This window comes from Sceloporus occidentalis, unplaced genomic scaffold (genome assembly GCF_023333645.1).
Source record: "Sceloporus occidentalis isolate IW3139 unplaced genomic scaffold, rSceOcc1.0.p SCAF_1, whole genome shotgun sequence".
NCBI classification, from domain to species: domain Eukaryota; kingdom Metazoa; phylum Chordata; class Lepidosauria; order Squamata; family Phrynosomatidae; genus Sceloporus; species Sceloporus occidentalis.
Window position 1 is genome coordinate 33,928,288 of NW_028316981.1, and position 13,914 is coordinate 33,942,201.

Consider the following 13,914-nt stretch of genomic DNA (forward strand, 5'->3'; position numbering starts at 1 on the left):
GAGTCCATTTTTTGTCTCAAGTGATTTATTCTTGCCTTCCAACACATATTTGGCATGAGCAAGTCGATTCATTTGTGTGTGGACGGTGCGTGTATTTAACCTATGGAAGTTCACAGGCTGTAGAAGAATATTTCCCTCAGCTGGGCTTCAACCAAGTAATTTCCTTGTGTAGCCCTGATTTTTGGTATTAGAAAGAGGAAAAGAAAAGCTCTGTTTCAGTGAGCATGTCATTATTTTAGAGCACTTTTTCTAGCAGTTTTTTTAAAAAATCCAAAATAGCTCCAATCTGGTAGTTTAGGGGTGGTAAACCTCTAGACCTACAGATGTTTTGGCCTTGCAGTTCCTATAGCTGACTGCTGTTACATAGATTCATAGAGCTGGAAGAGACTTCAAGGACTATCAAGTCCAATCCCCTGTGATGCAAAATATACAAGCAAAGTACATCCAAGAGATGGCCATTAAGCCTCTGTCTTAAAAACTTCCAAAGAAGAAGAATCCACCACTCCCAGAGGCAGTGTATTCCACTACTGAACAGCTCTTACTATCAGGAAGTTCTTCCTCATGTTGAGGTAGAATCTCTTTTTTTGTAGTTTCAATCCATTGCTATGGGACCTATTATCTGGAGCTGCAACAAAGCAAACTTGCTCCATCTTCAGCATGGCATCCTTTCAAATGGCATACATGGCCAAGTATGTACAGGGCAAAGTACTCAGGAGACATTCACATGCAGAAGGTCTCCAGATCCTATCCCTGATGTCTTCAAGTGCAGCCTTGAACCCTGGAGAGCTGCTGCCAGTCAGTATCAATATTACTGGCCTAGGTGGACTTGGCATACTACCGTGGCTTAGCAAACCCTTTTTAAGTAGTCATCAGTACTGGTGGAAAACAAGCCTGATTCAGAGGCAGAATGAAATAATACACTAAGGGTAGAGCAGTAGTTTCTGATTTGGGAAGCAAACTGAGGGAGGTATCTTTCAGCTGCCAAAATAGAATTATGACTCAGTTGACCCAGGACATACTGCTGCCTGCAAAGTGGGGAAATGGGACACTTTGTCAGATGGTTCACCTGTTGCAGCCAGTTGGATCAACTCAATCAAGGATGGGGGAAGAAACCTGCTTCATCATCGACATTAACAGGACATTTGGACAGACACCTATTCCCTGGGAATTGTGTTGAGGAAGAATTGCAACCTAAATTGAGTCCTGGCTGTTGTTGTGGTGCAACTATCATGTTACCTTCCCTTCTGAAAAATTACTTTTAAAAAACCCAGCCTCAAATTAAGCTTATATAATAAGATAGTTTGTTTTCCTGTAAGGCCTAGAGATTCCATTTTAGGTCCCCTCAAACTCTTCAACCAGTTGAGCGAAAGACCATGCCCCCTGAGAAAGGTAGGGGGAAGATCTGAAAGAGAAGGAAAGTGTGAAGAGGCACTGGGGCAGAGGCAAAGAGGGATGAGAGAAGAGTAATTGCAGAGGGAAAGAAAAGGATCAGGGAGGGGAATGAAATGGCATCTTTGGCTATTATATTGATTGCCCACAAAGCATGTTCACACAGTGCTCTTGTGAGAACAGTGGAGTGAGATGTAAGAAAGGAGAGTAGGCCATCATATGGTATCATTACCTACACCTTAAGTCCTACAGATTCAGTGGGACTTGCTCCCATGTAAGTTGGGTCTGGGACTGCTGCCCACCATGCAAGAACTCCAGAGTAGCCTAAGCGGAGACTTGGAAATTGGAGTAGTGTGTAGCTGTTATATTATTGTTTCTTCTTAAAAACCATTTAAAACAAACCACCACCACCACCAATTACATGCTAGTTCAGAATTACTGATATTATAAATGGACCTTTATTAAAGACACTTCAATGCCATTTGTTAGACACTTTCAATATTTTTACAATGTACTTCTCAATGTACAACATTGTACCAAAATTTTCTAATAAATAAATAACTTTGTACACAAAAGTAATACTTCCTCTTTCACATTGCCTCTCAGAAGCAGCAGATTCACATATTTAGTGGAAGTAACATATGAACAGTTAACCATATCCAAAAATACAATATATTTTTTAAAAAAATGTCTAGGTGGCAAGTGTGCTTAGTGTTTCCAATGGTGATACCTTTTTCATATGCTTCTCTGTAGATGTTTCCCACCTCAACCTAATGCTATTTTGCCTCTCGTTAAACATTATTTAACTCTCCACCTCCCATCTGCTTTTTTGGATTATGAGGGAAAAGACAACCTGAATATTTTTTCTTTTTCCTCATTTATCACTAGTTTTAATTTTGTGGAATGGCTACAAATTGGCACCTCATAAAATTAGCCTCTTACCACAAAGTACAAGTGCCTTTCCTGTCAAGAAGTGACAGCGATTGGTAGCTGGCTATCTGATGCACAGATTCCTAAAGGCTGGCTTCATTTAAGAAAGCAGAGGGCCAGACATTATAGAGGTCTTTGCCTGAAAAAAGCACACCTTCACCAAATTGCTGTGGGAAGTTGGGAGTTATTTTAATAGAAATGAAAAATAGCGGTTGTTGGCTCTACCCAGCTGTAGGGAGACAAGCTCTTTTGTGTTCCACCAGCTTTCCTTGTCCAAGAAAGCTTGTGGTACACAAAACTAGAGAGTAAGACCTCCCCAGATGATGGTAGGCCACCCAACAATAGGCTGTTTCCTATGCAAGTGCACTACAAGGGTACTGATGATGAGAAGAACATACTCCAGAGACAAGGAGTAACTCTGTGTGCTAATCTGGCCTCATGCTGCCTATTTTGTGTGCAGAAGTGTTCAGACAGACTGGGGTATGGAAACATTCTTGCCTCATATAGAATGAAAAGCATGGTCAACTAAAGGCTTCCACAGGCGTTGAGGGCTAGTCAGAACCCTAGACTACAGGGCTTCATGAACTGGGGCCTTGGATCTCTATAAACAAGCTCTTCCTCATACAGCCCTAAGCTAAAATTTCTTTACTTCCTACCCTGGCTTCTCTGAAACTGGCCTTTAAGTCAGGGTTGTGTGTTTTAAAAAACAGAGGGAGAGAGGGAAGCATGAAATGCACCATTCTGGCCTTGCTGGCCCAAGTCAAAACCTAAATTCAACAGCTTTCTGTTTAGAAGAGCCTGAACTACAAACAATTATGAAGGAAATGAAATTTTTCAATGCACAACTTGAAACATTTAAGAGAAGCAGCAGAAGTTATAAATAAAATGCTCTATACTATACTAATATTTTAGGTTTTTCCTGTGTGTGTTCACATTGCATTTTTTTGCATCGTAAGAGTGCTTAGGTTACTGATAATTCTTTGCTCCCAACAGCAGTATTTATTTTTTAAAGAAATTAAATAAAAACAGTAGCTTTGTTGTTTCATCTTTTGAATATCCCTCCTCCCCCCCATTTGCTCAGAAGAACATGAATCAAAAGACTTTTCATATTTCAGAGAGGTTTCTTAAAATTCAAGCAGAAAACTCCCTAAGATTCTGGACTCTGAGAATGAAAAGTAACATCTCTGGGGGAATATCGTGTGAGGAAGTAACCTAGGTATTAGCAATATAATTCAAAAATCTCCATAGTGTGTTCAGATGCCATAAAAAAACAGGAAGAAGTTTCAGCAAATTACGAAGAGCTTGCCAATCAATAATAGCTTTTCTTTTGCTTCTTTCTGAAGTACGCATAGCAACGTAATGGTATTCTGAAGGGAGGCAAACTTCATTGCCTAGTGCGATGAATGGTTCTAATTTAAATGGAAATGCAAGGTGGCAGGGGTTTCTGGGAGCTGAAGTCCAAAAGACCAAAGTTTGGAAACCACTGTGTTAGGATTGTGCTCTATATATAGCATTTCTGAGGAGAAAATGAAGCTAACAACAATTTAGCTGCTGTTGTGTGCCTTCAAGTCATTTCTGACTTAGGATGACGGTAAGGCAAACCTATCCGAGTTTTCTTGTTAAGATTTGTTCAAGAGTGTTTGCCACTGCCTTCCTCTGAGGCTAAGAGAGTGTGATTTGCTATTAAAAGGAAAATGTCAAGAGTACAGTAATTTCTATTTGAACAATATGGGCCTGTTTTTGGCATTCTACCTAAGGCACCAAAATACTTACTCTGTGTGTGTGTGTTAAAACAAAACCCTAGCAACCACCTTATATCAAGAAAATGATGTATAACTGTCAACATTGCATAATTTCACTCAGTTCAGTCATGCACCAAGGAATAAAATAGCCTCTGTTAGAAGTTATATATATATATATAATATAATATATATATATATAGATTTACATATATGAAAACTCTTATGTACATATTTGTTATCAAATACTTTTCTGTTCACTTTACACAATAACCATTTGCATTTCTGTGCTTTATATGCAAGCCAATGTGTGAGCCACAAATACTTCTCAATTAAGTTTAAAAACTATTATGTACAAGTGGGCACCATTTAGACAAGCCTTTGTTCCCCCACGTAAGCTTGCTTCCTATACCTCACTATGTTTTCATTTTCCTTTGACAAGCCATCCGTTCAGAACTTGAGGTAGAAGTAGCCTAGACAGTTCTGTGCAAAGAAATTCTGTCGTTCGCTATATAATGTTCCATTCAATTTGCACACAGCATTTTCCTCGGTCCATTGTGATATTTTCAGTGGCCAGACTCGTGAAAAGAGTCACGTGATCTTGGTAAGTGTCCGTTGGGGAGAAGCCTTTGTTTAGCTTCTGCTTCCTCTGCTAAAGTCTGAGATAGTTCAGGTGTTCCTTTCAGGGGCCCCATTGACCCCTCAGGAGGCAACAAGAGGCCATGAGGCTCAGAAGATTTTCCCAAAGGCTGCAAAGAACCTGAAAGGAAAATACAACAGGAGAGTTTTAGAGAAAGCATTAAATTAAAAAAACCAACAACAACCAACTTTGCTATTATGTCATCTCTTCATATGTGTCTATGTGTAAAGAGAGGCTTCGGATAATGTTCACATAATAACCACTAGCACTTCTGTGTATTATATGCGAAACCACATGAGAGCTGTAGATGCTTTTCAGAAAAATATTAAAAACTACATGCTCATGTTTTATCTATAAACAGACATAAAAGCTGGCATCCTGCTCAGTATTTACGATACCATAATCTAGATGTACAATCTTCTAAATTTTGCTATTCATGTTACAACCGTGCCGCCTTTGTCACAATCACAAATGCCATGTAAAACCCACCTACTGGTCAGTAGGGCACTGAAGGGTGGCAATTCCAGGCCTCTCCCATGAATGAGCGGTACTGTGTCAAGTAATTGTGAGAGGACCCCATGAAGTCCCATCTCTGCTCATTGTACCATGGCACCTGTCATCGTTCAGTGCCTTGCTTGCCAGCATCACAGAACTCCTCTGCTTGGTGCAGCTGCCTGGCTTTTAAGGTGGGTTTTAACGTAGAGCTGGAGACAGATCACAGCTTGGTCAACTTAGAGAGAGAAAACACAAACGCACCTTTGCTGTCCATGTGAGGTGGCTTGCTGGAGTTTGCAATGGGCATCCTGTCATGATTACTGGGATACATGCTATCACCAACGTAGGAGTTCCTGGTAGTCGTAGTCATGTTACACTTTGCAGGACTTTGACAATTAGCCACAGGTATACTATCACACCTGCTGGACTCTTTGCTACTGGAAGCATTTAGAGGCACTGGTTCTGCAGGAAGAGGGTAATAATCCAGGTCCTTGGGGAAAATGGTGACGCTCATGCTGTCAGTGCTCCCACTGCAATTTGTGTAGACAGCTGGTAAGCTGTAGCCTGGAGGGGGCAGAGAGAAAGAAAACAAGATTTAAGATTTGGGGTATCTATGTTGAGATAGAATAGACAACACAGGCTTCATCAATCCCATTGTTTTATTCCATTTAGGGTGCTCCTTCCATTCTTCATTAGAGGTGGGGCTGCACATGTTGTGATTCTATGAGAACATTGAAAAGCCACAGAATATGGTCCTGAGAATCTGCAATTTTATTTTAAACAGCAAGTTTACAGCCCTCGTGGCAGTGTACTCGAGATCCAGGAAAGTACCAAAATGTGGAAGAGGTTTTAGATAACATTCTCACTAATCAATGCTGAGGCTATAGCGCTCTAAATATCTCCATGTCATTCCATATAGCTAGCGGAGGCAAAAATGTGAAAAACAAACCATATGTTGTATAAGCCACAGAATTCTGCTTCTCACAAGGCATGATTTAGGGGCTTAACATGTCATCATAACAGATATTAAGAACAACTAACAGAGAACTCAACAGGATGAAAGATGGTCAGCAAAGATTTAGGAGCTTGTTTCTCTGCTGGTTTTGCTGAAAATGGCGGAGGAAGGCTATGATTTGAAGCAGAAATGCAGCAATGGATAGCAGCTCTTTTCCTGCATTCTCTTTTCCCCCATGGTAAAATCTAGATATGCATGTGCAAAACAGGAGCGAGCAAAAGGAGGGAATGATAAACAGGAGATGTTTTAAGAACTGTGTCTCCTGCCTGCAGCTTCTATACTTTAAATCCTAGCCTTCTTCTGTCGTTTGCAACAGTTGAGAGAAGATCCAAATCTCTACCAAACAGCAGTTTTAACTGTAATGTTCACATTCTGAGTTTGTCTGTAATAGTATTTTAAGCTATTAGTTGAGCAGATAACTGTTTCTTGGTGTGGACTGCAAGTTTGGGAATTGTTCTTTGACTATTTTTGCCAATCTGGTACCCTTTATATATGCTGGACTACAAATCTAATTATCTCCAGCCACCACAGCCCCCAGTTATGTTGGAGTGGGATATGATTTGAAGTTCAACACATCCAGAAGAAGCATGGCTGCTGATGGGTGAAGGTTTGTGCATCTCAAAAGCAAATTACAAATTAAATGCTGTACTTATTGAACCATTCTGGAGCACAATCTCAGATAAGCATGGAGTATACCCTGGCATCCCGTCTTTTCATTTTTGTGGGGCCTGCCCAAGAGATTTTCCCTAATTGATTTATCCCTCTAGATTTCTACCCCATTTTTCTGCACTAATAAACAGCTGCTTTCCAGAACCATTAGTTTAATGCTATTTATGAAGCAAAAGTGGTCCGAAAATTATGTGCATGACTGAAAAATTTTAAAGGCTACCCCTAGTTTATAGGTAGTTTGCATGAGAAAAAAACAGTTCTGTACCTGTTCTATCTGGAACAAGCATCCTGTCAGCTAGATCTTCTCCTTTCCAAGACTCTTTATTATATCCTAAGCATAGCTTTGGCTGCCGGTAAACAACAGAATGAGCATCAGCCTCTGGATCCCTCCCTCTATCAGTCTGGCAAACTCCTGAAACAGAAACATACAATACGTATCAGTCTGCAGATCTGCACAGATAAGGAAGCCACTATATGAGATATTCAAATTATGGGTCAGTTTACTAGGTGATTTGCCATCCACATCTTTTGTCTCCCATTTTGTTTGTTTTTTTCCCCTCCATGCATAGAGTGACTCGGGATAGAAGCAGAAAGTTTCCAGAGCTTGGAAAGGTTGTATTTTTATTAACTACAGCTCCTGAGTTGACCAGTGGTAATACCAGTTGGGCAAATTTGGGAAAATTTAGTCCAGAAAGGTCACTTTTTTGAGGCTCTGTGATAGTCTTGTCTTTTTATTTTAGGGAAGAAAGAAGACAGAAAACAATACAATTGTGGATCCATCAGAATCAAAGATGCAGCAACATGTCTTGTTTGCCTCCATGAACTATATATTTATCTTCCATGGGCCAAGGAGAAAATTTGGATTCCTTAAAAAAGCTATTCTCAGGTCTGATGCTGCAAGGTGCAGATATATTTATTTTTTTAAAGCCCCAAACTTGTGCACTGTGTTATTCAACCAACACTGGGTCCAGAAGAGGCATAGAATTAAAATCCACACAAATGTACAATACAAATTGTGGGATAAGGATCTTGGCAGTTGGAAGATTCAAGGGCCTTTCCTCTGGATGGAGGGAGCAGAAAGAGTTGCAAAGAATATAAGCAACAGGACCAGACATCATCTGGCACAAATATTTGACTTTGAAGCCTGGAAGAGGAAATTGAAAGATAGGTCCCTTTCCACAAAGATAATCTAATGGTTAGGGAAGGATTGAACTCAGTGACAGGGCACCTGCATTGTGTGTAGCATGTCCCAGCTTCAGGTCCCAGCATCTCCAGACAGGGCCTGGAGTCTTAGACACCTTTCTAAAACCTTGGAGAGGCGCTGCTCAGTGTAGGTATTACTGAGCCAGACGCATCTATGGTCTGAATTGGTATAAAGAGCATCCTCTGATCCTATGGAACCAGAATACAAATAGAAGACCTCCCTAATAGTATCCGGCATGGCTGTACAGAGATTAGGATGCAATACATATTTCCAGACACGTTGTCTGTACATATAGAAGCCAGCTTCAGCATATGTGTTCAACTTCTTCCTAGACTGAGATATTTTTCAGAATATTGCAGCTACTATGTGCAATTAAATTATATAGCAAGTGGACTTGGGGTGGGGGGAGCATACTCAAGTTAGTTTGTTGAAGCAAAAACAACAAAGCATCCCACAGCACCCTAAAGATTAGCATGTTTTATTTGGCATAAGCTTTTAATTGCTGGTACTTTCTGTTCTCAACCCCAACTCCTGTATTCCCACATGTGTATAGGGCTATATCACCTGCATTCCATGCAACTGGTAAAGTGGGCTGAAATCCACAAAAGCTCATACCAAATAGAGCTTGTTAGCTTTTAAGGTACCAGAGACTTCTCAAGCAAGTGTACACAGTTATGAGAACTCCAAGTCCAAGTAAATTTTAAAAGACTTGACATGCCACCAATCTGGTCTGGTCTCCAAATGTTTCAGTGAAATTGATTTTTTTCATCCCTAGGTTCCACCAGCATTTTCAAAAGCTGATGGCTTCCAGAATGGCCATTTCAGGCTTTGGAAACAATGACATCTTTAGCCCTGGAATATCTGTGAAGACTCCATGCGTACGTGGTTAGACTTAGTGTAGTGAGCCAACATCTGCTCAGGAAGCCATGGTTTAGTTATTGATATCTTCAAGATGATTTAGACATTCAGAAAAAGTACACGATGGACTCCTTCAAGGCCTATACTATTTCAGACATCCACATGCTCTTTTTTCTGGTAATATGTTTTTTTCATTGAAAAGCAACAAGAATTCTGCATATGTAGGAAACCAGCAGTTTAGAAAGAAATATTCTAAAGCTAGTTCTACCTTTGACATGCAGCAAGTTCTCTACATGCAGAGAAGTTTATGGCATGGAACAATATTTTTTTAAAATTACTTGCCAACCTTTATCTTATGCTGTACAGTACAAAAAGCACTCTCATCATGTTATTTTGCTAAATGCATGATAGGTTTCTCAACAGAAGTAAAAGTGAGACCAGAGGGTTTCCCCCCCTCAGCCATACCATTACTTTGTAGATGCCCATTGGGCTGTTGGCCACTTTCCACTCTGACCACCGCTTCTTGTCGTTCTGACAGTGTTCCTTGAGAGGACAGATAGCTTGGCACATCTGGTGGTACGATGGTCTCATCTGGAAAGACAGAAAAGGAGGGGAAAGATGAAGTGTCATGATATAAGTATGGTGCTGAAACCAAAGAAGAATACAAACCACAGTACAGCTTGAGCATTTGCTAAAATCCAAGATGGAATCAGCTTGGATGGCCTTTTCAGGGGGCTAACCATTAATGCATGTGAGATACATAAAGCAAAACTGTTACTTTGCTCTTGGATCTCTGAATGAAAGCTTGCGCATTCTTAGGCATTAGTTTATACAGAGTCCCTCTCCTTCACAGAGAGAATATTATGGTTTCAGATCCAGGTTCCTAGTAACAGATGTATCTGATACTCTGGTGTTACACAAATCACTTTTTTAATAACTTTTTTGCTCCCAGCAATTCTAAAAGCATTTGATGGTTTGAACTGGGAAGGGATGCTCCAGATGTTATTAGACTCCAACTCCCAGAAATCCCAGTTGGCTTGGCAAATGCTGAAGGATTCTGGGAGCTAAAATCCAACAATATGTGGAGGCCTCACATGCCTTCTCTCTGGCCTACGTCTCAAGACTGTTACACAGAAGCTGCCTTTTGGGTATTTGAAAAAACATACTGAAGAAAAAGAGGTGGCAAAGCAGTATATAAATTCACTGAGCTACTGCCACTGTATTAATTCTAAAGAATGCATACAGCTTGTTTCCTCTTCACCTCATGCAGCAATTTGGGCAGCAGGGAAACCGGGTAGATGCAGAACTGGAGGTGAGAGTGCATACAACCCACAGCAAGAAGGAAATCAAGAAGTAGGACTTCCCTTCAGGTGCTAGCCCAGCCCTGCCTGGTTACAGCAGGCACCACATTTTTAGCATTGCTTATATTCAAACCACTGGGACATTGAATTTTACTACAGTAAGGAAAGATTATTCTGTTTTGGTGGAAAAGACAATATTACAGGCAAGGCCCTGAGCAATGTTTTGCTTACAGTTTGTCCCAAAGCAGGAAGATAACTGAATTCCTGAGAAGATAACTGTTTCTTAACAGAATTGGCTTTCTCAGTCAGATGATAAGGCTCCCAAGAGTGTTTAGGACAATGGATGTTGATTCAAAACTGGTGCAATAAGGGGCTATGGCCAATCCTTGTATAGGATGTGTAGAATTCCTTGGGAACATGAGGTTGATTGGGACTGGGAATACTGGCTGGAATCCTGTTGGTTAGTCCCAACTGGAATAGACCTATTGAATCAAGTGCTGAATGGTGAGAACATGTACATTAATTCAACTGATTCAGTGGCTCAACTCTAGTGAAGAGTAAAAAAAAGGGGGATTTAGGCCATAATTGCCCTTAAGCAATAAACTGTTACACCCACTAATTTCTAGGTGGGGAGGAGGATAGGTTAGCCTGTCTTTATGTATTATAAATGCTGATAGCTCAGATCTTCCAACAGTTGTGTGGCTGGCATCCTGTTGGTGTGGTATACATGTATAACTTAGAGTTATATGTTAGAATTCAAAGACATAGCCGTGTTAGGCTGGAAAATCAGTATGGAAAGAGATTTTGCAGCTCCTTTGAGACAAACTGAAAGATACAAGTTGGTAGCATGAGCTTTCCTGGAATTTCGTAGATGTATATGAAGAAGAAGGGTCAAGTCTACGAAAACTCATGCTATCAACATCTATCTTTCAGTTAGTCTCTAAGATACTGCAAGATCCCTTTGGAGTTACATGTGTTTATGTCTTCTTCTGGATGCTACCTAAGGAGCTGCTCACTACCCCCTTGCACACCATCCAAAACCTCTTCCTACCATCTGTCAAGCAATCATAAAACAGCCTGTCTCAGCTGTAACTGCAGCCAAGAAGAGAAATAAAGTCCACTCACACACTTCTTCTAGCCAAGATGGGCAGTGTCTGAATCTCTCCCCTCTCCCCACATCCAGTGAGCCCAGGGCAGAGGCTACACAGCTGTTTTGAGGAGAGAGTGATATGGAGCTGCATGTTCAGAGTGTTATGCTCTGTACACACAATGCAAAATCTTGGCCATGCTTGTAGAGAATTATGCCAGAGACAGACAGACAGATAGACAGACAGACAGATAAAGAGAGAGAGATTGTGGACTTGCCTGTGTTTGTGACACTGTATTCTTCACTCTTCTTTCTCGTTTGATAAATTATACACACCCAAACCAAAGAGGTCAACACGATGCTACATACTACAGCGATAATGATGATCCCAACTGTGGTTCCATCCTTTCGACAGGCAAGTGAAGGCAGAACACTAACTTGGCTATGGGCCCGTTCTGTCCCAACAGTGTTTGAGATTTCACAAGTGTATTTCCCAGCATCCTCCAATACAACATTCCGGACAATAAGCAGCTGGTTGCCTGGAGTAAAGTGATGCCTGTCAGTGACCATTAGAGAGTGGTCGCCCTTCAGCCAGTTGATGCGTGGAGGTGGGCTTCCTGTTGCTTTGCACTGCAGAACCACAGTTTCCCCAACAGATACAACACGATCTTCCAGTGGGTGAATTAAGCTTGGAGTCTCTGCAAGGATCCAAAAAGATATGTCAGCCTACAGACATTTGATGATATTGATGAAAAAATCTTGGTCTTTTTGATATCACAGCCAGTGGGGTTCTGAGGTTCAGCTTATGGGTCACTTATGTCATGCCAGACTCTTGAGTACCTCAGGAGGCGAGGTAGCCTTTTTCTTGACAGAAATAGCATTCACTGCCACACAACTCTGCATAATCACACCCCCTGCAGCCATTTTACCCCACCGCTTCTATCACCACCTACATGGCTGAATGAAACTATGTGTGAAAGGGATCTATGAGTCCAAGCAGACCATAAGTTGAACATGAGTCAACAGTGCAATGCGGCAGCTAACAAGGCCAATGCGATTTTAGGCTGCATCAATAGAAGTATAGTGTCTAGATCAAGGGAAGTAATAGTGCCACTCTATTCTCCTTTGGTCAGGCCTCATCTGGAATACTGTGTCCAATTCTGGGCACAATTCAAAAAGGACATTGAGAAACTGGAGTGTGTCCAAGGGAGGGTGACTAAAATGGTGAAGGGTCTGGAAACCATGCCCTATGAGGAATGACTTAGGGAGCTGGGGATGTTTAGCCTGGAGAAGAGAGGGTTAAGAGGTGATATGATAGCCCTGTTTAAATATTTGAAGGGATGTCATGTTGAGGAAGGAGCAAGCTTGTTTTCTGCTGCTTCAGAGACTAAAACGTGGAACAATGGATGCAAACTGCAGGAAAAGAGATTCCACCTCAACATTAGGAGGAACTTCCAGACAGTAAGGGCTGTTCGACAGAGGAACAAACTCCCTTGGAGTGTAGTGGAGTCTCCTTACTTAGAGGTCTTCAAACAGAGGCTGGATGGCCATCTGTCGGGGATGCTTTGATTTAGATTTCCTGCATGGCAAGGGGTTGGACTGGATGGCCCTTGTGGTCACTTCCAACTCTACGATTCTATGATTCTATGATACTATAAAACCTTAGATTCCATAGGACACAGCTATGGCTGTTACAGCAGATTCATAATGCTATAGCTGTATATGTTAAAGGTTTCATCCTGTGGAATCTTGATTTTCAGTTTAGGCAGGGATATTTATCATCCAGAGCCAGAGAGTTCCTCTTGTGCCTCACAAAACTGCAAACCACAGGATTCCGTAGAATGGAGCCATGCATTTACAGTGGAATTATAGCACTATGACTGTAGTAAGAAAGGTCCTACAGTCCCTTTTAAAGGAGGCAAATTTTCTTACCTAGCACTGTTAAAGTAGCATTTGCTGACACAGAACCAGCAGAATTCTGAGCTGTGCAGCTGTAAATGCCCATGTCTTCTATCTTGACATCTGTGATAAAGAAGACATCATCATCAGGCATGACGTGCATCCGGCGTTCACGAGCTGCAGGGAAGTCAGTACCTCCATCTTTCTGCCAAGCAATTTGTGGAATGGGGTGACCACCAGCAGCACACTCAAGCCGGGCTGTCGTTCCCGTCCGGGCTGCAATGTCATGGGGAGTTTTCAGGAAGGAGGGCAACACTGGAAAGGACAAAAATGGAGAATTAAAATGAAGACTTATCAAGAACAGTGGTCATGTTTGTAAGGTGCAATGGATGCATGATCCTTTTCTTTGCAACCACAAGGCCCTATGCTAGTGGTGGCCCTCCAAATTTCAGATTTTTTCATGCACTTGCACTGCATCTTAATATGGTTTATTTTTGTCACATTCTGAAAACAGCACACAAACTATCGAAAATGAGAAAACAATAGAACTGTAGAAATTACAGCAGTGAGCCTTTAAATAATAAGGAGGCAGAGACCAGTAACTTGTATCCCTCCTGACTTGCTTGACTGTGATTTCTGTGGATCCCTGATCATTGACTATGCTGACTAGTTAGGGACAATGGGAACT

At 41.3% G+C, this 13,914-nt stretch overlaps 1 protein-coding gene across 1 annotated transcript in view; it reads right to left on the reverse strand.

Moving 5' to 3' along the window:
- Positions 1 to 1,846: 1,846 nt before the first annotated feature.
- The window catches only part of LOC149321300 (leucine-rich repeats and immunoglobulin-like domains protein 1), a 167,297-nt gene continuing 155,229 nt past the window's right edge, over positions 1,847 to 13,914 (reverse strand). Inside the window, exons 14-19 of the mRNA XM_089519179.1 lie at positions 13,260 to 13,541; positions 11,606 to 12,025; positions 9,405 to 9,530; positions 7,143 to 7,289; positions 5,455 to 5,757; positions 1,847 to 4,818 (exon numbers count right to left, since the gene is read on the reverse strand). Coding sequence (XP_089375305.1) covers positions 4,625 to 4,818; positions 5,455 to 5,757; positions 7,143 to 7,289; positions 9,405 to 9,530; positions 11,606 to 12,025; positions 13,260 to 13,541 — 1,472 coding nt within the window. The 3' untranslated portion in view covers positions 1,847 to 4,624. The remainder of the gene's footprint in view (positions 4,819 to 5,454; positions 5,758 to 7,142; positions 7,290 to 9,404; positions 9,531 to 11,605; positions 12,026 to 13,259; positions 13,542 to 13,914) is intronic.